The 25,678-nt window shown below is 38.1% G+C and overlaps 1 protein-coding gene across 2 annotated transcripts in view; it reads right to left on the bottom strand.

The window, feature by feature from the left end:
* Positions 1-4,359: 4,359 nt before the first annotated feature.
* Positions 4,360-25,678, bottom strand: part of LOC142350227 (uncharacterized) — a 31,314-nt gene continuing 9,995 nt past the window's right edge. For both annotated transcript variants that reach the window (XM_075401988.1, XM_075401989.1), the window contains exon 3: positions 4,360-5,514. In XM_075401988.1, the coding sequence (XP_075258103.1) occupies positions 4,668-5,514 (847 nt within the window). In that variant the 3' untranslated portion in view covers positions 4,360-4,667. The remainder of the gene's footprint in view (positions 5,515-25,678) is intronic.

Consider the following 25,678-nt stretch of genomic DNA (forward strand, 5'->3'; position numbering starts at 1 on the left):
GACTTTGCCCTCTTCTCGTCTGATTCTTAGACCCAGAAACCAGTGTAGTCTCCCTCTGTCTTCCATGTGAAAGGTTGCTTCTAGTGCCTTCTTGACATCAGAGACCACTGTCATACTTCTTGATGCTACTATGATGTCGTCAACCCAGACCAAGATGAAGGTGTGATCCTCTGCCTCTGATCTTGCGAACAAGCAGTGATCGTTCCTGCTTCTGGTGAACCCCTGTCTCAGTAGGAAGTATGCCAGTTCTTTGTACCAGTTGTTAGCAGCCTGTTTCAAACCATAAATTGATTTATTTAGTCGACATACTAATTTCTCCCCATCTGATCCGCGTTTTACAAACTCCTGTGGCTGTTCCAGAGACACTTCTTCCTCGATTGGTGAGTGCAGGAAAGCAGTCTTGACATCAAATTGGTGCATCACATGGCCCTGCTTCGCTGATAGCTGAAGTAGAATCCTGAAGGTCTCTGGCTTACAGGTAGGAGCAAAAGTCTCAAAGTAGTCCAGTCCTTCCACTTGTTTGAAGCCTTTCGCCACATAGCGCGCTTTGTATTTGTCCACTTGACCACTGGGTCCCAGTTTCACTTTGTAGACCCATTTGCCCGGTATGACGTCCCTGTCTGTGGGTGTTCTCACTAGGTTCCAAGTCTCGTTGTCTTGGAGTGCCTTGACCTCGTCCTTCATTGCCCGGTGCCACTGGTCTCAATCGTCACCTTGCTTGGCTTCGTAGACTGTGTTGGGTTCCACATAGTCGCCCTCAGTCACAGCAAGATGGGTCCTGACTTCTCCAAAAAAAATGCGGAACATTCCTTGCTCGTGTCCCTCGTCTGGGCTCTGCTCTGTCCGCGTGTTGCAGTGCATCTTCATTGAAACCAACTGTCTCTAACTGTGAGAAGTCTTCTGTGTCACTGTCTTCCAGTGACTCTGAGTCTCTGTAACTCCCTCTTGTTGCAGTAGATCCTTCATCTAGTGCTGTTTCTCCAACATCTGAGGCCTCTTGTCTCAGTGTTGTTTCTTGAGTATTCACGCTCCCTGCGTCATGCCACTCCTCCTTTAATGCAGTAGATGTGTCCTGTCGTTCTCTGTTGTCATCATCTTGATGACCATCATCTGGGTGCCAGATTCCCAGTTCCGACCCATCGTCTAGTAGGTAAGCCGTTTCTTTGTTGTCAGGGATTGAGCCCACTTCAGACTCTTTGATGGTCACATCTCGAACTGCCATCACCTTGCGTGTGTTGGGTATGTACACCAGGTATCCGTTTTCTCCTTCAGTGTAACCCACAAACTTTCCTTCCAGTGCCTTGGGTTCAAGTTTGCTGACGTCTCTGTCCCTCTTCCTCATGAAGACTGTGCAGCCAAAAATAGATAATTTACTAATTGGAAGCTTAGGTTTTATACCTCTCATCAGCTCTGCTGTCTATTTTTCTTCTCCTCGTCTCACAACCAAATTTCTGATCCTTGCTGCGTGAAGAATTGCTGCTCCCCACATCATCTTGGGAAGTCCTGAGTCAATGAGCAAACATCTTGCCATCTCCAGCAGTGTCCTGTTGTACCTCTCAGCAAAGCCATTCTGTTGTGGCGTCTCTGGTATGGTCTTCTCCTATAGAATGCCTGCATCTAAACAGTACGTCTTGAACTGCTCTGAGAGAAACTCCTTCGCATTGTCTTGCCTCAGCTTCTTGGGCGTCCCCACACTGAGAAAAAATTTCTTCAGGCTGGCCAGTGCTTCACTCTTTGCCTTAAGCAAGTCCACAAACACAAACTTCGTGTACTGGTCTGCAAACACTATGCAGAACCGGAACCCTGACAGTGACTCTACTCTGAAAGGTCCCATCACGTCTGTGAACACCCTCTCCAGCTTCTCTTCTGCTTGGGTCTCTGTCACTCTTGGTACTGGAGTCTTTGTGATCTTGGCCAATGCACACACATTGCATACATCATCGAGATCCCCCACTGTCTCTGGTGCATTGCTGACCACATTCGCTTGATTCAAATGACCCAATCGTCTGTGCCACTTCCTTGCACTGTCAAGTTTCACGCTGTTGGAACTCATCTTGAATTCTAGAACGCTGCAGGGTAAGTAAAACAAATTATTTTCTTGTGTTAGTTTTACCGAGTTCCCTTCTGGAGTTTCATGCAGCTGTTTCCTCTCTCGAAAGTGAAGCTATGTCCCCACTCCGTGCATCTTGAGACTGATAGGATCTTTGAAGAATAGTCCCGCACACACCGAACATTTTTGAGTTCGCATTGGAATTCCCCTTTGTTTGAGGGTATGCTGATCCTCACACAGCCTCTGCCCACCACTCTGGAAGCCTCTCCGTTGGGATTTCTGACCACTGATTGAATGGGCACAAAGTCCAGGAACGCATCGATTGTCGTCACTATGTGATCTGTACAACCACTGGCCACTAGCATGCCTGCTGTCTTCCACTGGGTAAGAGCTGCCCAGCATTCCTCGTCTGGTGTAGCCAATGTTGGACCCATTGCCACTGACTCATGTTTGCCTCCATCTCTTTGTCTCTTGCATGCCCTGTCTAGGTGACCCTTCTCACCACACTTGCTGCATTGTACTGTCTCCTTCCTCCTGCAGTCCTTGGCAAAGTGTCCAGGGATCCCACACACAAAGCAGTTTCCTTTCTTGGGTCCCTTCTTGAAGTCACGCTTCACTGCCAGTGCCACTGAACCACTTTGTCCCTTGTGTCTCTGCACGGTGCTCTCAAGAAAGTTCTGCAGCCTTTTCCTCAACTCTGTGAAGTTCGTTGCCGGGTTGAAGCTTTCCTGTATAACAAAACTTTCATACCTCATTGGCAGACCATTGAGGACCAAAGCGTTGAAGAGGGTCTCTGAGACTGCTTCCCCTGCTTCTTGTAGCTTTGTGAGCAACTCCTGTCCTCTGATGAAGAAGCTGTCCAAATCCTCAGAATCCTCGAGCTGCAGTCGAGCAAGCTGTGCCACTAAAGTCACCACTGTCGGCGTCTCCACACTCTGAAATCTCTCTTGCAAAAGCTTCCAAGCCTTTGCTCCATCTCCAATGCCATCATCTCCCACACAGTCATGTCTCATCAGCATGAGGGTTTTTGCATCTAGAGTCACTGCCAAATGGCACCACACATTGTTCCGTTTCTCCTTGATGTCTGCAACTTCCTTCTCATATGCATCCTTCAGCACCTTGTGGTTCTTCTTATCATTGGTTGCCCCATTGGCCAGTGGCGCAGGCTCATTGGGTTGCTCCTTTGTCCCCAGTAGTGATTTGTAGAGTCCCTTCGTCTGCATCATCGCCACAAATCTTGTGCTCCAGATTGGAAAGTCCTGTGCCTTTCCTGTGTAGGTCAGCAGCTTCACTGTCTGTTGATCCATTGAAGTTTGAGCAGGCAAAACAGTTGTGAAAAGAAAAGGTACTAAGCAGAAAAGGATTATGACTGTCAACAACAAATTAGTTTTGTTTTGGAAATTAATTTTATGACTTAGAAAATTGCTGGGCCGATAACCTGTTGGGTTATGGACTTTCGCAAGCGGAATAAAAAGCGTTTTTAACTAAGTAAAAGAATTAATTTCTCAAAAATGAGAGAATAACAAAATGATTTTTTACAGTAGAATTTAGAGATTTACAGGAGAGATCTGATTATTAGATCAAGATGGTGATTTGAATTTGGGGATGAAAAAGGACTCAAAAATCAGCTGTATATATACCCATTATCAGTGTGAAAAAGTCAAGATACAAAACTAATCTTAGCACCGTGATTTATGGTGGGGGTCGCAAAGGTTACCCAATATGGTTTGCGTCTGCAAATCCGTCGCAAAGGGAACCATAAATGGAATGCATTTGCACTTTTCTAAGAATTCATTCACACTTCCGGAGATATCATCATCATTTAATACATGCTGGGAAGATTTTACATCACTTAATCTAACTCTAATAATAGTTATCTAGATTCACCAATTTGAACCGAATATTGATTCTCAGCACCATTTCTTGACGATTCTTTTATATAATTTCTTTGATCAAAATCATATTGCTTGTCTTTCTAATCTGGTAAGTCAAACTTTTTTTCTAATTCTCACTAAGTTTAAGACTATAGTTTCATCGATATTCTAACATTCAAAGAGTAAAATGAACTCTCATCACCGAGTATACGGAGAAAATACCCTCCCGGACGTTAAATACAATTTCTGAAGAAAATTTGTCATGTGCTAATTGGGGTCATTACTAACCAGCGGCCCTACCAAATAAAATTGCAAAACATTTTTTCTCTTTAATTCAGTAAAAATATTAACACATATAAAAAGAGCTTTGCAGAGTAGTAGATGGCGACAAAGGCGAATTCTTATATATACTGTAGTTGCGTGTGTTATAAAACATAAAATAAAACAATAATACATTGTACATATCTGAATTAAAGTAATAGAATGATTTATTTTCAGCCAGGTGGACATTCAGAGATTCTCTTCCATGGAGAAATGCCAGCAGAGATGCAGGAATTTTTCCTTCGTGTTTATCGTCATTTACACAATTACAGGTTTCATTTATATTTCTCTGAAAAAATCAATTTAGAATAAAATTTATGCCTTTTACATTTGTTTTCTGTTCGTTTCATTTCGAAGAAAATCTTCATTTCGAAGAAAAATAATCATTTGAAGTCAACTGGTATATTGATGGGGGTGTTTTCTCAATGTCCATGAAAATGGTCTTGTTCATTGTCTTCAGCATTGACCATAAGCATACTTGGCTTTCGTTTCGCCCATTGATACAATTTTGAAGTCAGCCAAATTTTATCCCGCCATAAAATCTTCACTTCAGTTCGAAACTGAACATTGACTGCGAAATAAACTGACGGAGTTAGAATAAACATCCACAAGTTAATAAAATCGGTTATAATAGTTAGCATCAGCGTTGCCTCTTTAGATAGTTTTCCATCGCCGCTGTAATAGTAACAAATAGCTTGAATTATAACTTGAGGGTAGAGAAATAAAAGAGCAAAAACAGTTGACCATTTGAACATTTTTGTTACCTTTCGTTCGTAAAATTGATCGTATTCGGGTTCGTCGAATCGAAAATCGGGCGCGTCTCTATTTTGCGCTATATTTTCATACTTGTTGATCGCAATGTAAAGATAGCTGATAACGAACGTTATTATAATTAACAAAATCCAGTTTAACCAATTACAAATTGTTACTAAGGTTAGCTCCCAAGATTTTGAAGTTTCATCTGCTTGTGACTTGATAAACAGAACCCCAATTTGGTCATAATCATAACAAGCGGTGTAGGCTTGGAGAACCATTTCGGCTAAAGAAGCAATAACAAGCAGTAAAAGAGCAAATTTTGTCCTTTTAAAGCCAAAAAATCCCTTTTCATCGCTCTTTAAACATACTGTGTAGTATCTGTTCACAGCCGAAAACGTGAAGAGATACAGAGCTACTCGCGTCATGGTAATATAAAGAACAATATACATAACACAGCTGAATTTGTTGTCTGTAACTAATATCAAATAAGATGAAATTATTGTCACGATAGAGCTTTAAAAAATCTGTTTCTTTTTAAACATTACCTAAACGCATAGCAAAAGTATTATTTTATTTATCAGAACGAAAAAAAAAACGGTTTATAAACCATACTGGAAAAATTTCACAAGAATTTCTTTGGAAAAGTGGCCAACAAACTATTTCTATTGCCATTTCTGACAATGAAAAAATAGATGGAGCCAGGCAAAAACAGGTGAAATGAACAATAAACATGACAAAAAAAAAATTTGTTTAGTGCAGGGTACCAATGCTCTGAATGTTTGATTAATGACTTTTAGTAATCCTCAAGAAATAGGAAAAATAAGGTAGTTTAAAAAGGTAACCCTACGACCAAAGTTGCTATACCAATAGGCCATTAAAAGTGGTCAGACGTTTATCTTTGGTCAATATGGTCAATAAATAGTCTGTTAACAACTCTCAAAAATTATTGTTCCAACCCCACGTGGTGGGGATGGGAGGAATTACACGATCAATTGGTTTTTTGTTCAGTCAATTTTGGCTGATCGATATATTTAACGTTGAGGTGTTATAGAAAGCCGGTCAAACTTCGATTATGTAATTCAGGTTGTTTTCTTGAATTTGGTCTTTTCGAAGTAGCTCTCGGGGTATAAAATTGTAGTAAAAATTGTGGCTGTTTTTCAACAATTCGTTCAATTTTTTAAATACCAAATAGAGTTTTCTTTTAATTTGCTAAAATAAGAAAAGATGCTCAATGACCACGAGGAGTTTGTTTTTACAGGGTTGTTGAATCTCTTGGTGCAAAAACGAACTGATTTTTCTAATAATTTGATAATTTATTGTTCTTTTTTAAACAAAAACCAGAACAAACTTGTTAAATGAACTATGAATTCTGTCTCTCAATGCTCTTGAAACCCTTTTCGACAGTCTTTATAATTTAATACGAGGGTTGAACTTCTACAATTTAGCACAGAAATTTGGAACAACAATCTCTATCCACTTTTTATGACTGAAGATTTAACGCAATATTTTAAGATATTTTGATCTTTTTTGTCATTTTGTGGATTTGCTATGCATTTCTAAGAGCCACGAATCGATAGGGGATTGTTACTTCTTTCACCGTGACAGTACAATAAAAACTCACTCAGTGCTGACTTTTTAGATCTGTCTTAACTAAAACAATTTTTTGACACCAATTAGAGATTAAATTTACATAGGAATCTTAACAGTGCTCATACACTAACGAAAAAAACAGAACGAGTAGTTGAGACGCGTAAAGTTTTCCAAATCTTTCTTGAAGTTCAGCAAGAAAATGTTTTTTTTTAAATGATCCAGATACAGATTGTTTTCACATGCACTAATTTAACTTTCTGTTCTGCAGTTTTGCTCTTAATTTGAGTGCGTTATCTTTTTAATGATAAAATGTACCTTCTAATGCAATCTTGACATTTATGCAATTGTTGTACTCGGCCGATGGACCGCTATTGGTTTTTTTAAATGAATTTAACATCGTTCACAGAAAAATACTTGAGTTTTGCCATTACTTTTTGTTTCTTGACGTTTTGTCAAATAGTCCGATAGTTGTCATGGGGTCTAATAAACTTATTAATGATAACAAATTTGTCTCTGAGAAGCTTGAAAAGGCTTTCAATTAATCACTTAATGTTTTCACATCTTTGACATTGTGCTTGTACAAGAAAGATCTCAGTTTCGGCTTTACTTGTTATTATTTTGTGGTGGTGTTTTCTTGCAATCTTTTTTTGACATGTCAAATTGTCATACTAGAGAGACATAAGTTTCGTTTCACAAATATTGGTTTGAAAGTTAGATTTTATTCATCTTTTTTATGTTTTTACCCTCTTGTTTTCTTTTTGTCAATTTTATAACCCAGTTTTGATTCAGTTCGGATCCATCTTCATCAAAAAATAATTGAAACTCTTTAATGGTTCTAGATTTGGTTTAACTTTTTTAGACTTTGAAACTATTGGTTAATGAAAATTTGCAAATATTGATAACTGATTTAAATGATTTAATTTTTGGTTTTCGTTGTCTGAACAAAACGAGATTTCAATCTCAATCTATGTTGTTGCATTTTAAGTTCAGCTGTTTCAATCTTTTTTCAGCCAAGTTTATTTGTTGGGCAATTGTACATTTTCGTACTTTTTCAGCAATTTTTTGAAACTTGTTTTCAATTCGTTGTTATTCATATGTCTTGATATTTTTGTCTCATTGTTCTTCTTTAGTGTCTTTGCATGAACTGGGTATACATTAATCAATGCTGCCGGTAAATCAATGGGGTCAAACCATTTGTTTTTTTTTCTAGGTTCACGCCCTGTCAAACTTAGATACGAATTCAAAGGTTAAGAATTCGAAAAATTTTCGTCGTGATTTTTTTCACTCGACAGATGACTTTTTTATAACTGAATTGAAATTTCACAGTGTACTACATTTTTCTGTCGGGCTAAATGTACGACTATCACTTTCTTCCAGATAATTGCGTTAGATTTCTACAGAGTTAAAAAAAATTTCATAATGTTATTTAGCACACTTAACAACAGATAGTTCTCATCTGTTCTCTGAACATTATTGTTTTAGAAGATCGCTAGCAATTTTACAGCTGTTTAGTGTGTTTTTCTGCTTTCAACTAATGATTTTTCTTACTCTTATAATTCCTCCTGTTAAAAATTTGCAAAATATTTTTTTCCTTAACCATTGGATTTTGTTTTCTTAAAATTTTTTCACTTAAAATTTGACGCACTTCATTGAAATTTTAATCATCACAAATAGTATTTCATTGCTTAATGGTAATAAAAAGCAATGGTAGCTAATGAAGTAGTTAAGGATTTGATATGAGGTGGCGTATTCGCTTTAACGCAACCGTTTTTCAAAATTTGTGATAATGTTTGTTTTTGCCGGTTTTGCTAAATCTTCTCCGTTGTTTTTTTGCCATCATTGTGTGTATTTGCGTAAAATGTTTAATCTCATTCCATCTACATAATTAATTGGATGTTGATACTTTTACGCCACTTGTTTTGGAAGAAATCATTAATGTGGGCTTTCTTTGGGTTTTTGCCACCATTTCCTAACTTAGTTTGGATTCATTTTGGTTCCATCATCATCAAAATAAACTATTCTGAAACTTTTTAATGGTTTTTGATTTCATTAAAAAATTTTTGGACTTTGAATTTGTTGGTTAACAAAAATTTGTGAGTATTAATAACTGAGTTAATTGTTGTACTTTGCTGACTAAACTAAAAGAGTTTTCACTCTAAAACTATGCAAAGGCATTTTATTTTCAGCTGTTTGAATCTTTTTATGGCCAGAAGTTACCTGGTGCACAATTTTACACTATATTACTTCTAGGAAATTTTTTGAAATTTGTTTTCTATTCGTTGTTATTCATATGTTTTGATATTTTGTTCTCATTGTTCTTCTTTAGAGTTTTTGCGTGAAATTGTGTGCTGTTTTGTCATTACTGGGTATATATTATATAGAGTTTGTGAGAAATATAAATATATATAAGCAGTTTAAAAAAGTGACTAGAACCGCACCGGGGGGGGGACGGACACTTTTGGAAGCCTGATTTTCTCGGCCCAACAACACCGGGGTGGGATGTCTAAATTTTTTTGAAATTTGATTAAAATGTCCCCCCTTATTTTTAGGTTCTAGTCAGTTTTTTTAAGATTTTATGGTGCTTTATTATTATTTCGTTCGTCTAAAATTTTCTTAGGCTAATTGAAACGAGTTCTAATTCTTTGCAGATTTTGCTAATTTCCCGCCATATTGTGCAGCGCTAGACAAATGCGCTTTAGATAGACCTTGTTTTACTACGCAAATGTAGTCACTTAGAAGCACTATTGTTTGCTGCTGCAAATTTTAAGCGTGCACTTATCCAATGTTAACAAAAACTAAACAGATTTTTAGCCAAAAATGTTCCTAATTTTCGGTTTTTTGGTCCTCCACTAGGTTTTTGCGGCAAGATCTTAGAAAAAATTTACCGACAGATCAAAAATTCAATATTTTGGGAACTTAATAAAGGGTTTCAGGGGAACTGGGGAAACTTGTTTTTCTTACAGTTTTGGCTAAAAACACAAAGGTCACAGATGTTTAAAAACTTTGCCTCGTTCAATTGTTTGGTTCTTCTCATCTTTACTAAAATTATTGAGGTCCATAATTGTCTATTAGCCAGTCGGCACTTATTTAAATCGATTTGTTCCTGATTTGTATACTTGTGCTGACTCCATCAGCACCGATAGACAGAAAGAAAATGGCGAACTCAAACTAGAAAAAAAATTGGCGAACTCAAAAAGCTACCTTTTTTCGGGGGGGGGGATTTCTCCCCAAATATTTGTATCGGTTACAATGATGTTTCAAATACGGGGGGCTTGCCATTTCTAAGGATATGCCAGACAACAAGATTAAATAAAAACAAATGGGAGGTGGCTTTCAATTTATTATTTTCCGAATCTCTTCCGAAGAAAAACTTGATTTTCATTCGCATTTTTTTTAAAAGTTAGGAGAACAGGTCAAAGTGGTCCCAAAGTCTTTGCCAACGGGACACATTTGAATTTTATCCGTGAAATGAAGGCACTCTGCAGATTTCTTTCAAGGTAAGTCATAAAGTCCCTTTTTTCTATCCCACTAGAAGAAAAAGAAAAGAAAATGCTGAAATATTCTTATCTGCAGTGTATTCAGCCATCTTTTTTAGAATTTGCTGGTATATCTAAAACAGGCTCGTAAAAATTTTGATGCCGAAATCTGCAATCCCCGAATTTGCAACAGAATTTTTTTTTATGCTTAGCCCGAGGCCTGACTTTATAACGTTTCGGAGTACTCAAAATGCAATAAGGTTACGCAACTATGTAGAATTCTCTTCTCAAATCTGATTGAAACATAATAAAGGAGCTTCATGGTTGCAACATTTGTCAGAATTTTTCAGTTACTTCACACTTATTTAACATAAGTGACTACTTCACTGCGAGGTTTTTTATATAGTTCTAATTTTGATGTATAATAATAGGTCTGTGAGAGTGTGTTGGATGTTTTGCAACTGACCCACAAAAACTCCAACGGACAAGGGTGAATCAGGGTCAAAGGTTGCAACGTCAGTGTAAGACAGAACTTTCTACGGGACCGGATTATTGGGTAGGAACTATTTTTTTTGAAAATCCGGTCCTTTTATATGACTTTTATTGGGTGTAAAACAATAATAAGAGAAACCCTGCATGTATGGCAGCGGAAAAGCTGACTTAATAGGTTCTCTGCAACACAAATTTTGTTGCAAAAACGAACTTTCAAGCATTCTGATATGTGCAGGAAGAACGGTGTTCTGTCACATGCCATGGCAGATCAACCCCTCCTGGTACGTCAGTGTCCCTCCCTATCACATGACCTCACTCACTACACACAATAAATTTTTAGCCCAAAAAGGGGGGACGGTACAAAATTCACTTTTTAAAAAAGCCAATTGGGCCATATAAGCCCGGCTGCCAGTGTTTTTAGAACAATATAGGTGCAAATACAGGATGAGACGACTTTTTAGTTTTGTTTTAGTTCTTCAGTCCTCTTCGCTATTACTTTCTATGATTCTTGCACGTCTTCTCTTTTTGGTAGGTGGTTGATTGTGCAAATTTTGTTGTTCAATTGTGACTGAGGTTGGCTGGTGGTTGTTCATCAATTGTGATTGGAGGTTGGGGGCTGCTATCTGAATCTTCTATCGCTTGACTTAGAATAAACCCATCGCAAGCTGCGTCCGTAGAAGAACCACTGTCCGAAATCTCTGACAAATTGTCAAAATCTACAAAATTTTGATTCAATTCGTCCTCGCTATAACTTCGCTGGTGAAAACCTGTGTCGGGAATTGAGTTGAAACTTGTGTTTAGAATGCTATTAGTTTGTGGAACGTTTGCTGACTGTTGCGTTTGGCGTTTGTTTTTGCTTGTTTTTGTTTTTTACCTGCTGCGATCTATCCTGCGCCTGCTGCGAGCTATCCCGCGCCTGCTGCGAGCTGTCCCGTGCCTGCTGCGAGCTATCCCACGCCTACTGCGAGCTATCCAGCGCCTGCTGCGAGCTGTCCCGTGCCTGCTGCGAGCTATCCTGCGCCTGCTGCGAGCTATCCCGCGCCTGCAGCGAGCTATTCGGCGTCTGCTGCGAGCTATCCTGCGCCTGCAGCCCGCTTCCCTAGTCGCTTTCGCCCAAGTGATCCGCGCCCCAATCGGGTTCATTCATTATTGATTTGAAGAACATATCCTCTCTTATTGAACGATGACCATTGGGCAGCATGGAAACTTGGTCATTCATAATAAACCGTTTGCCGTCGTAGCCTGACAATGATTTCTTGTTGACAACTATTGTGTGAAGCCTGTGGTTGCCTGAGGCTATTCGCGTGTTGAGAAGACGCACTACTTCACCGCCCAAAAGAGTTTGCTTGTATAATTCATGCGTCATGCTGCGACGTGCATCTTCTGTGACCCCTTTTGCTGACTGTTTGGTGCAACTGAAAAAACTTGGTTTATTTCAAATTCATTCCATTGTTTCCATACCCAAACAATTTTAATTTGCTAGAATGTTCTGCATATGCCTGTTTGTTTTGATTACTTGTGTTTGTATGATGAGGGGGGTTTAGTGAAAAAGATATATACTAGCCTTCAGCGAGCTTGATTGAATACAGCTTTGGCTTGAGTCCACAAAACTCAGCAATTGGCCGGCTTCCCATCTCATCTTTGAATTTAAGAGTGACACGTGCATTGTCCCTGCTGTACAAGGGATGTTCTGCTGGAAAGTTTGAGAAATCGAACTGTTCAGCTACCGACTTTTTCCGCTGTCTTTCTGCAAAGAAGTCTCTTGAACGCACTTCATATACGAAAGAGTCCGTGTCTGAATAAAGCAAATTGCAGTCAAAATTTTTCTTCATGACTTTGTAGTGAAACTCGAAATGAACTTCTTTGCCAAATCCAATATGCAGGCACCCACTATGGTTGGTTTGTCCCAAAGTTTTTCTGATGGCTGAAGGCATATTGTGACCAGATCATCACTAATAATTTTTGATGATTGGTACTCGGGCTTGTCTGTCCACTTTAGTGTTTCCTGTTCCGTGCGGGTTATCCTGACTTTCAATCGAATTCGCTTTCCCTCACAAGTTTTTCCAAACGATGAGTTAACCATCAATTTGAAAAAAATCCCCCTCAAATCTATTCTTCGCTTGCTTTCGCTTTTCCGTGTTCAGTTCTACGTACGGTGCCAGTCACTTTTGCTGTTTGAACGAAAGCACTCTATGAAGCTTGGTCACTACAAATCCTAGTTCAACATAGAGTTTGAGGGTTTGATAGTGCAGAGGGTAATTCTGTTTATCGAACAACGTCTGAATGAGCTTTTTCACCTGCGGCGGTTTTTTAATTTGCATGTCAGCCAGCAAGCTGCTTTGATACTCACTGAGCCAGCATTCATCGATCACTTCTTTTGTGGGCCCCAAAGAAAAATCAGAGTGTAGATCGTTCAAGCTGAAATCGACTTCAACTATGTATCCAACTTCATCATCATCAGGCGTATTCAAAATTCGACGCAAAAATTCTTCCTGGGCTTCCTCATCGGTCCATTCACTTCTGTCAAACATTTCGAAATCATGGAGGGGTAGGGGGAATTTTTTCCATGATTCCTCCATACAGATTATTGGCATCGATCATTATTATGAATGAGGAAATGTTCTTCGGTTTGTAGTCCGAAAGAAACTTGTTGCTTGCGCGACAAAGCCGTTTGCTGCAAACCAAGCTCATGCCTCCTCTGATGAGACTTTCAACCATGTCAAGGTGTTCTCTCTGTGTTGGAAGATTGCATCCCCTGACAAGTTGGAAGCGGTGTAGTACTGACAGCAGTCAAGTCCATATGTGTGATAACAAACTTTTCGAAAACACAGTACTACTGCAGCAAGAAGAAACACATCTGTTGCCAAATATAAATTGTAGTACTCACCGATGTATCGGCACTCGAATAAATTGAACACTTCGAAGGCTCGTGCGTATTCATCTTCACTCACTGTTATCTCATACTGCTGCAAACTGTTTGTCCATTTATCGAGAGGGGGAAGCTGAGCCTCTTGTAATTTTTCAAAGCTATCGACGAAGCAGTAGGGGAATGAGCTTTTTTGTTTTAACAAATTTACCGACCTCGTCGGCCACGATAAGAAATGTTGTTCCAATAAGGTGATTTAATCAGCTGGCAGGTTCTGCACCAACTTGTCGAGCGGTGCATTCATGAATTTGAATGAGTCCTATAGTCTGATATACTCATACTGACTGGTCCAAACACCTTTCTTGTTTTGAGTTGTTTTCATATGCACTCCAATTTGCAATGAGATGAAATTCTCACTTGTGCTTGGCACCACCAAAAATTGTATTTTTCTCATTCAGGTTTTTCAGTGCCAAAACAAAGTGATGAAGGTCGTAGTTTGCCAAGTTGTGAGCGAATAGTGGTGTGAAGTTTAAAGTTTTGCGTTTCAAGTTTCACTGCATATGTGCCCAACCCAGAATTTTTCCTGTGAAACGACAGTGGTCTAGAACAGTGGAATCTTTTGAAGATGTATTTAATTCGGTTTCACTAATCCAGCACATGGTAGCCTCATCTTTAGTGATTGTTGGTTCGCCGGAAAAATTTTTGTGTTGTTATTTTACATCGTATATATCCTTAGCAATCTGCTCCGGTGACTTAACAAATTCAACCATGACATTCGGACCACATTCGAGGTCGAAGTAAAATGGCTTTGTTTCATTCAAAGCAACGAAGAGCAGAGAATAGCTGCATGGCTTATGTTCCTCCAATGCCCTAGTAACTGAATTTTTTTGTGTGTTGTAATTGTTGGCAACTGGTTCAATTATTGACTCCAGATCGAAAAATCCAACTATCGGCGCAAACCATCGGGCTTGAACATTTTTGAATTCAAAGTTTTGCTGTTCCACTTTGGTCATTTTTATAAATGCTTGCGTGTTTTGATGACAAATTTCTTTATGTCTCCCATGTCTATCCAATGAAGTGCTGATATGGAAACAGTTACGACACAAATGATTCTCAACGCGGTGGTGTTTTCCAAGATACTTATGGATAAGCCCCCTGATATTTGTGATCAGGACATAGTGATGCATTGACCCATCACTTAGCAAGAGCAGATCCAGGTTGAAACTAAAGATTCGATTATTTGATATGCGGAAAGGAATCAGTTTCTTATTCGAGTGTCGGAAAACATAACGCGTACCTTGTTCAGCTCTTCAAATTTGTCAATTTGGTGAAAAGCCATAGGCATCATGAATTCAACAACCGGTTGTTTTGCTCTCGGATTTTCCGAACTGTACTTTATTGAATTTGTTCTTTGTCTGCATGGAGCATTAGGCGGTATCAATTGGGGCCCAAATGTCCTATGAAATTGAGCTGTATAGCAGTAGAGAAAACATTTCTCGTCTTGTCGGTTGAGAATATTGAACAGGTACTGGCTTTTTGGTAGGTCAGTAGGTAAGGCCAAATACGACGAGGCTGCGATCGGCTTTGACCTGGCGAGTCTCAGTTCAATGTTTTAAATTCTATCTACTGTCCAACCGCCACCATGGGATGCAAAGTTGTTCAGTGCGAGCAGCATTTTTTCAACCATTCCAGCAAAACAGGATTTGCTCAAGCCCTTGAAGTCGACCCGCTGCATTTTTGAGTTGATGTATATTTTGATGCGATCTGGCTGACTGCTAACGTTTTCATCATTCGATGGTTTTGTGTGTTGTACCAGTGCGCTAAACTGATGTTTTTCTGCATGATTTTGGGTGTTGAGCTGAACAACGTTTTCCATCTCATCGCGTTTGCTGCGCATGAAACTTAGCAACTCTATTTCATGCTCTCCCACTGGTATGTCATATGTTTTCAAAACACCACGGAATGCTTGCTCGGAATGAAGAATTCCCAGGTTTTGATTGTTTTCGGCATCAGCATCTCATAACGGCAGTCCATGATTTTTTTCATGTGCTCCATGTACTTGAGGTTGTCTGTGAAAAACCTGTTGCAGTATAGACAATAGCGTGGCTGGGTTGATTTGTGTTGTTGTCTCATATGCGTCTCGAGCTCGACAACTTTTTCATTAGCAAATGCGCGCTCATCGCACACGAATTTAATGTTTATGCACATCTTTCATGTGCCGACGTAAGCTGCGTTTGTCCGAAAGTGTTTTTGCAAACTCTACTTTTCGCTGAATTCATTACAGGTGTAAGAACTTGAGACAATTAAGGAACTGGGGCCAAAGTTTTCAAGAGGAAAGAATAAAAGTTTTTACTATTGCTGATTAATTTTGATAAGACTGTTGTAAAATATTTCAGTAACTTGAGTTGAAAGTTAAGGCAAAAAGCAAATGAGAAAAATTTATTGTTGGAGGCGGCACATTTTGACAACACTCTCATCCAGTCAGAGTGCGCGTCTTTTTTGTTTACTTTTGGGACTGAAAGCTACTGCTCCACAAATAGTGGTTGGGAGCAGCAAGTTTACCAGAGTGTTGTGTCATTATCCCATAGATGCACATGTTTACCTGCTTTTCTAGTTTTGTTGGTTCAACGCAGGTGATTCTGAGATTACAGTTTTACTTCTTATTTACATAGCCTAGTTTTGTTTCACTTTCTCTACTGAATAATAGCAATTGGTGAAATATGTTTATTGATTGTTTGTCATGATATGAAAAAATTCAAGCCTTAACTGGGTTTATTTCAACCCGATCTATTTTTGCTTATTTGTTTACAGCAATGTCTCACATACTTGTTTGTTCAATGTCTGAATTTCTTGGCATCGCCTAAATCCTTGTCTCAAAAAATCATGCAATGTCTAACGCTAAGATTGATTGTTAGAGAAAATTGAATTCAGAACGAGTTTAAAGAAGGAAACACAAAGTTCATACGTTCGACCACAATGAACAGCAACAAATGAAATGGTCAATATGCACAATGAGTTTGAGGCAGGTTTGTTTTGTTTAGAGTCGAGATAACTTGATGACCTTCTTGACGGCGGCATAACATTAGCTCAATGGAGGTGTTTCATCGATGCTGAAATCATCAGAAAAAATGTTGACAAGCAAGGGGAGACTTTCCGGAGTTTTTGTTTCTTCACTTGGCGACTGATCAAAATTCCAGAAACCAGATATTTGCTCAACTAGCTGCCACAATTGATTCTCCCAAATTTCAATGCAGTCATGATCGTAGTCTGCAAAAAGTTTTCTTGTTCGCTCTGCCAATTTTGTCACATCCTGCTTTTTTGTTTGAATGGGAGTAATACATCCATAATATTGATGAGCATACGGAGACTCTTCGTGTTGTAACGATTTTTTTGGCGTTTTTGTAAGTTGAAACAAACCGTTCTGTTTTGTGTATTCAAGTATTGGTTCAATGTAATTAACTGGACCAATAAAGCTGTTTTTTGTGTGCCATAATTGTGTCTTGTCATCAAAGCTTTCCTTCACAAGGACAAAATTTTTGAAGTTGTGACACATTCGCACAAGCGTTCTAATGCCTCGCTCACTTGTTTTTGCAATTTCTAAATATTCAGCAGCCATATTGCAGGTGATGGGTAATCAATTGAGATATTTTCTACGGGTTTTACTGATTTGAGTGGTAACAAAGAAAACAGTTTTCTTTGGAAAGAAAATATTATAAAGACGTAACAGTAAAGTCTAAAATCAATTCTAGTGACAAGAGAAATTAAAACTTGTTTTTATGTTGTATGGAACTGAAAGGAAAAGCAGATTCAAAGATGAATGCAAGTTCTAAAAGAAGGTTAAGTAACAAAAGACTTACAGTAATGTAATAAGGAGCCAAAAAATTAAAGAATTTTCACAAAACTTATATTGATCAACAATAAAGAACAATGGCAGAAAGATTGAAAAATTGCTGCAGACCGATTTGTTTATTTGACTTAACCATTTCATCATTATTCCGTCATGTCTATAAATAGAATTATGTCATATTGACCTAAGTTGAATTAGGGTGCTCTCGGGAAATATAAATAGACTCGAGGAGGCTAGCTAATTTATCCATTGCTAATGAAAATTTGTCCGTTTTTAGATTTAATGGTCGGGACTTGTAAAACTGTTTTTTTATGGCCTTTATAATGCTTGGCCCGGCGATGTTGCATTAGTGAATGGAAACTTTTAAATTGCCTTGGACAATTGTGACATTGAATGTGTCTTGATTCAGCAGGGTATATTTTTCCAATCTTTTGAAATTCATTTTTCGTATAAACGTCATAGCTGATATAGAGGAGTAAAAATTGTTTGCACGCTAGGTTGGGTGGATTTGTTTGTTCAGCCGTTATCTTGTTGGCGGGGGTTTTTATATTGTTTACATTCCAATAAACAGTAATGTATTAGTCATTCGTCGTTTCAGATTACTTTGATACAGTTTGTCTCAATATATGCAACATTATGGGTAATGTTTTGTCTAAGGATGCTGAGTACAGCGACTTTCATTTGGATCTCTCGCTCAATATAAACGACCTGTTAGGGCTGCTGTTAAGACTTACGATACCACTGGCACCTATTTATCCTTGAAATTGTTCAAACGTGATAGTGAACAGGTCGACTGGGATTCGAATCAAAAAATTACACTTTCGGTGCCAGAGTTTCGGTTGCTATGTCAGAACATAGAAAAACTAGAACAAATGCTTGATCAAACAGTTGGCTTGATCGACTCACTTCCTTAACACGGATTCAACTGATGACTCGAAGCGTCTAGCAAAACGGGCTGGCGAAACACGGACTCAACGCCTAAAGAAGACACCAAAAACATCTGTAACAGTCAATGAGGATTCGGAATAATTTCTATTATACCTTTTGAATTTGCTTCCCGTCATTGTTTATGCATTCATAGTTAGTTCATTAGCTTTTGCTTTTTTGTTCGTTATGGTTGAAGCAATGTATGAGAACAGTCCTGATTATTTCTAGAAAATTCGAAAACGTTTTAAGTACAATGTTTGTGAGATGGAACCAAAACTCGAAAACACAACAATTGAAAATTATCCATATGGTTATCATTCATCTGCAACAGTTATCGAAGGTTGTACATTTGGCTCCAATCATTATCAAGTTATGTATGAATTTGGTTCGCAGGATGATAATATATTCAATTCTCTTTATGTACCTGCAGTGATACCGTGTCTCGTTAACGGTTTCCAATTACTTATTCAGCCTACGCAAAAAGACTTTGTCAAACGTGGTGAAATAATTTCACGACTACATGTTGCTGTTGAAAACCTTTCAAAATCAACTTCTCCAGTTACCAAGAACCCGAAACAACTTCCAGCACCCTTGAGTGAGACAACTGTACAATCTATTAGTACTTCCACGGCCAACAAATGTTCTTCTACAGTCCTTGATGTAACTATGAAACGATTTTGCCAGCTTACGCTAGGTGAGCACTCCTCAACTTTTCATCAGATAATGGATATTCTGCTTAGTGGCCATGGGAGTTTTGTGCGAGAAACCTCAAACTCTTTCATAACCTTTCAATTTTGTAAAAACTGATTTTCAAAAAGTGTTGCTGTTGTTTGAAAATTAAATTAACTTTTACTTCATATGTTTTACAAAAGCTAGCGACTCTAATTCATTTACATCAGGTATAAATGGAAATTTCTCACTATAAAAAAATGAACAATATAAATGCAACGCAAAGCTGGGAATCTTGGTCAATGCTTTTTCTCCAAGAAAAAAAAATTCGACGTTATGAGCTAACGCTGCATCGAACTTGAGTTCGACAGACAATGATGAATTTGTGAGCTCTGGATGAATAAAGTCATGATTTGCCTCTTGAGTGCTGGTCAGATCAAGTACCATTATAGAGTGGTTTGCGAACTCACTCAGAGGTATTCCATGGCCATTTTCTATATAAGCTAATGCACTCATTGAATTGTAGTACAACCTCTTGTTGTCAGTTGTTGAAATTGCAGTTCCAGCCCTTGCAAAAGCAGCTCGATAAATGGTTATCTCTACTAAACCAAATTTTTGATAATGGAATGGATTAGCGGTGTTGGTACCGATGAATGCTGCACCAACGCATAATGCAATGGTGACTCTTCTGATTGGCTCTTTAGTGAAAATATCCTCATGTTTCCAGCTTTGTTGACCTGTTGTAGCCAAGAAAGTTTTGGTAATTACTTCATTGTATGAGTAAATTGCCCGAGTTTTCAATAATGTCTTCTCAATTGCACCTACAACATTATCTGACACCGTCATTTTCCTGATAAATAAATTAGCCTCATCTATTTAAACCTTGTAGTGTTTCGCTGGGTCTTCGCTGATGACGGCAAATTCATCTTGAGATCTTCTCATTGAAATGCGTAACATAACTCCACTAACCAAATGTTTCTCACATGAAAAGAAATCAACCGACAACTTTCCATATAAGGTTATGCGTGCGGATTGTCGCACTGTTCTTTTTCTTATATCTGATATTGCTGCTGGAATCGTGCCGGGGTTTTCTTCATACTCATAACCCTGACATTTTAGCCAGCTTTTCTTTGCGTCTGTACCGTGAGTGAATTCAGTTTCTATGAAACTATTGTGTGCATAGTGTCCATTAGCTGTTGAAATTTTGATACCATTTGCAGAAACAGTACAGTCGGCGAAAAGCTAATGAAGGATATTATTAGCAAAATATGGAAGATCACTGGCATTAGCGTCACCATGTGTGTAGCGCAAATCCGTTCCATCTGTTTGAAGTAGGCGACACTTGATTTCCAGGTAAATTGTTTGCAAGTCAAGAAAGTTGTTGCGATCACCAACAACTTCAAATTCCAATGATGATCCTGAAGGCAAATAAAGCTGTCCTGTTTTTTGCTCGAATGATCGATCAAATGTTACCAACAAAGGTGGTTTTTCAATTAAGTCTAAAGAAATGTGAGTGGCTTCAGATGGTATTAAAATATTAATTCGCATTTTTCATTCGCGAGAAAAAATCCAGACGACTCCTTTTCGGACGGGGTTTTCGAGAAATGATTCTTCTGGTTGAGATTTTTCGTTTTTGGTTTGGTCTCGTGTATTGTCGTCTTTTTCGTCTATTTTTTTTACGACCGGATGCAATACGTGATTGAAGAGATCCCCCTATTTGTTTGCGAACTGTTTTGGCTACTGTACTTTTCAGTGCTTGTTTTGCTGACTTTCTTTTGTTTGCAAATTCTACTAACTCCGGTGCTCCCTGAACCAATAAATCACGACCAATCTTTTTTGCTGCGGGCCAGAAAAAATTGCGTGCTAATGGCAGAGCAACTCTTCCATTACCTGCAGCATGGGCTCCAAAACCGCTGGCTCTTTGTCTGTAGTGTCCGGAAAAATGCGGCATTGATTGAGATGCTTGATTGCTGTAGTATGCCTCCATTTCAATAAACCTTTAGAAATTTCAAACTGACTATAAATTTTCCTGTGCCAGTAAAAGGAATTAGTTTTCCCGTTTCGTTTCTCAACTCCACCTGGATGTTTTGAATATTGTTTGATAAATGTGGCTTGTAATCCAAATTTGTGTAGGACTTATGATGTATGGGTGTCACTGTGTTTATGCTACCATTTCTCAAACGTCTTTCAGACTCAATAATTTTTTTTACCGGAGCTCTCACATCACCAACGTTCTGATGTTCAATTATATCAACGTATACAAAAATTAACTGTGATCCGCAAGTGATATCAACTGGAAAATCTCCAACATGTCTGTTCAAAGAGTTGCCCGCATTTTCCGACTTGTAACCAATATGAATAAAACTACGATTCGAAATATCTTTTGTTCCTTCAGAACCGAGAATACTTGGGACTTCTTCATCTTCAAATGACAAACCTTCGTTAGGCCCAATTTTCAAAACTAACTTTTGCGTTACAGTGTCAAAATCGTAGTCAAAGTTTTTCAATTGAGCGATTCGAAAAATTTCTTACAGAAGCTCTTCTGAACTGTTGTATATACCTTTGCGAATTCTTTGAAGTTGTCCGGTGCGGTTATGTGAAGCATCAAGTTCAGCGCCAGAACTGACATACGCAACTATTTCGGCTGAGTTTATATTGTTGATGTTTGATGGAGAAGATATTGAAGCAAGAGCAACTTGCCAATCTCCATCTAACTGTAATGGTTGGGCGAGTTGATGTCGAAACTTGGCCATAGTATTATTGTTAAAAATTCCCATTGATGCATTTTATATCATATCAAATGTAAATTCTTTATGAATGCTCATGTTTAGTCTTCGACAGGAAGGACGTTCACTTGGACTAATTCTGGTTCATAAAATGTACCTTCATTTATAACGTTTTTTGCATCTATACGGTTGTATGTTGGTGGACTGAGGGTGGCAACCTTGAAGACTGTGAAGACTTCGTCTGTGTAATTTTGTTTATAACCTTTCCTAAAAATTCCGTCTGGCTTTGCAATCCGAACCAGGTCTCCCTCTTCGTATTTTGGCTTTTACTTTTTTGTGCTAATTGCTAAGGATATTAGAAATGGTTCATGTTTTTTGAAAGTTTTTTTAGGTGCAAGTTGGGTAACACGATTAACACGTCTGTTTATAGTATTTACAAACTGAGGCAATTCCTTAATGTAAGTCCAAGTCCAATTTTCCTCCAAGTATTTGTGAATAATATTTTTGAGCGATTGAATATTCCTCTCGGCAAATGCCGACTTGGTTTCGTTTTCGGTTGTATATAAATGAATCTCCTTCTTTTCACAAAATTTTTTTATTTCACCTTTAAACTCGGATCCTTTTTCTGTCCAAACCTTTTCTGGTTTTTTCTGTTTGATCATTTTCTTGAACGCTTCAACAGCGTCTTTTGCATATAAAGCCTTCATTGGTTGCACTCTAAGGTATCGCGACAAAGCATCAACAGCCACCAGCAGATGTTTGACTACATTGTTGTGTTCGACAATTTTATCCATATACGCCACATCGACAGACCAGAGATTTCGTTTATTCGGTATGCAACAGCTTTCAGTTTCGGAAAAGTTTTTCTGAATTGTTTGTATTTCGTGTACGGGGCTTTCGACTGAAGGTATTTAACAACTTTGGATGTTGGTAAACCGCTGGCTTTCTTCAAGTTAGCAATGCTACCAAAAGCTGCACTACCGTTTGTGTATAATTTGTTCAATTGTCTAACGTGAGAGGATGTAATTTGCCCACGAGCTAGACGGTTGGATTTCTTCTTTTGCATCTTCAAAGCTTCCTTCATCGTCGCCAGAAGCTTTTGATTCTTCTGTTCTCGAGACTCCTGATTCATCATCTTTTTCTGGTTCATCCTCAAACAACAGTAACTTTTCGTTTAGTGATAAGGCAAAAAATTTTTTTGCATATGTATTACAAGTTAATTGAGAACTGATATCTAGAAAGGTGAGGACTTTGTAATGTTCAAATGAAAGCTTAGAGGTTGTTTGTTGTAGATCGTAAAGATAATCTGCGACAAGAATTTCCGTTCTTGACTTATTAACCTTTAGTCTTGATGTCTGATCCGGCGATAGAGATCCTGACTCTTCTACTTTCTCCAGTATTATGCTTGCTTTTTCAATCTTTTTCATGTCAAGTTGATTAATATCTCTCAAAACTTGTTCCCTGAATTCAGTTGAAACTTTTTTATCCATTTTCTCATCTCTAGTCTCATTTAACTCATCTTTGACATTCTCCAAAATATTATTAGTCTGCTGTTGCGTGTCTTGTTGCGTGGTAGAAGGTGCTGGTGGAGACTTGCTTCTTTGCAACAGTGATATTTGTTTTGCTTTCTCTCGGACATTTTTATTGCTGAGAATTTGAGTAATTTGAGGTTGTTCATTCGCATACATTTGTCGAGGAATTAACACAAACTCTTCAGTGTGCATTTTGCTCCAGAAACACAATACAAGGTAGCGCATTGAGGTAGCTTTGAGGTAGCGCATTCATTAGACGGATTCCGGAATCTGATCGAAAAATTTTGAATCTCACTTTTTTCAACTCGCCTGTCTGCAAGTTTGCGTTGTGGTTTCTCTATTTTTTTTAATTGATTTTTATTGATTGGTACAACTCAAGAGAGTATGTTCATCACACAGTCACTCAAAAAACAAATGAAATCGCTGTAATGTTATGTTTTTATTTGAGCTGTGTTCTCATTCCTGTTATTTGCCCATTGCTTGAGTATAAGCAAATGTTTCTTTTTCATTTGTAATTGTTGTAATGACTTCTTCAGGGGGCGAAATGTAAAAAATAGAAGGATCCGGTTCCATAAGTTGCGATGAAAAGTGTAAACCCTGGCTGGTTTTAGGGCCGAGATCAATCATCAAATGTCCAAAAGGCTCCGCAGTTGCTAGTTTAAACGGAACGAATTATGCTTGACGTATATAACATGTAATTTACGATGACGTCCTGGGGTAGCTATTTTTGCAAACTCTTTGTCGTTGAAGATTTCTTCACATGAATCGTCATAGATGAGCAGACAGTGAGATAAATTTTTTGTTATATCAAAGCCTGGGTATTTTTGAAACTCAATCCTTGGTAAAACTCGTTGCATACCTTTGAAAAGTGGTTGGAATTTTTTGGTAGAAATAATAATTTTTCTCAAAGCGTGGACAAAAAGGTCGAACCTTTCAGCATTCGAAACAAGAGTTCTGTTTTACCACAACCACTATAATTGACATGAATAACTTGTCATGTGTAAGAATAACTTTGTTCATAGTTTAAGATTAGGTGAAATGTAACCAACTAAACTCGATAAGAGAGCAATCCCAATTTATTTCTCTTCACAGCTCTCTGATAATAGAAAGAGAAGAGAGAAGCAAAGAATGATCATTAAGACAATGATACTAACTTGAACAAAAAATATTACTTCGGACCTTGGCACTGTTGAATTTGAACAAGAATGCCATGGGGGCCTCTCCTTGTTGTTTACATCAAAGACTAAATTACTGATACCGGCGTCAACTTCGTCTCTTTGATTCATTGGAGAAAAATAACTTATTGAAAAGTGAACTGAAACAAGAATGATGTTAAATTTTTGAATAATTCACTGAGCAACTGTTTCATGTACCAGAACTCAAACAAATTGAAACCTTTAATTTGACTTTTATTTCTAGTTTATAACAAACGGTTGATGAAACATTTTCCTCGAACGATGGTTGATTGAAAACTTTTTCAACTTCGGGGTGCTCCAAGACATATAACCGCAACTCATTCGGAATCTCATTAAGTGATAGCTCACGTTCTGGTGGTGTTTTTTCAATCTAAATTGAGGAACTTTTTGTCCGACCATTGCTTCCAACGTGGGATTCGCTGCTCTTTGGGGGACTGCATAGGCTTCTGATTTGTTTTGTTCATAGCCATAATTGAACTGATTCCGATGTTCTCGAGATCTCTGTTTATTTTTTACGTACAAGAGGAAGTGATAGAAATTATCTATCATGGGCAGGAAAGCCCTAAAGCTGTCTAGCTCGTCGCGAGAAAGAGTAATGGTTGCAAAATAACGTTTTGCTGCTCCGCTATAAAGTGAGTTGTAACGAGGTTGCTGTGCTCTGTTTGGCTTATTGTTGAGAGAGTTCGCTCGGTTCTGTTGATCACTTGAAAAATTATTCTGTATTGGTGGAGAGGGATCCTGAATTCTGTTGAATATTACATTCGTCTGATCGTCAAGTGGAGTCAAGCAAGTGAATATATTCAAATTGTCTGAAAGATAGGTTGTTAAAGTTGTTGTGTCTTCTCTGTGCATCACTTTGTGTCCACTGTGAAAATATTTTTGCTTTACGTTCTGCGCAGTGATTTGATAATTGATCGTTTGTTGAAAGAAAGATTGAATGGAGATAACAGAATGGTACTTGTTCTTCTGATATTATCTCTGAGATTCGGGGACAAATTAGATCCTCAAGATTATAAACAGTTTTTTGTAAAAGCTTACTGAGGAGCTCACACTGTTCAATGCCTTTGGCAAAAAAAAATTTTCGGGTGAATCGGAAACTGAAACTCAGACAGATTGTTTTTAAATCACAGTAAGATATATCACCTTCGTCCCAATCCAGACCGTGTAGGTTGTTGGTCAGCCAAATAACAGTTTGTCTATCTTGTGCAGGTAAATCAGCTAATTTAATTTGGGGTTTGAAAAATATTGTATCGTTGTAGCTGGAACACAAACTGAGTTCTTTTAGAATGAATCCAAGTGACCTGAGTTTGAAACCTTCGAGATCGATAATATTTGTGGTTTTGCTGCCAAAATTTT

The sequence above is a fragment of the Convolutriloba macropyga genome, chromosome 12 (assembly GCF_964194025.1).
Source record: "Convolutriloba macropyga chromosome 12, txConMacr16.3, whole genome shotgun sequence".
NCBI lineage: Eukaryota > Metazoa > Xenacoelomorpha > Acoela > Convolutidae > Convolutriloba > Convolutriloba macropyga.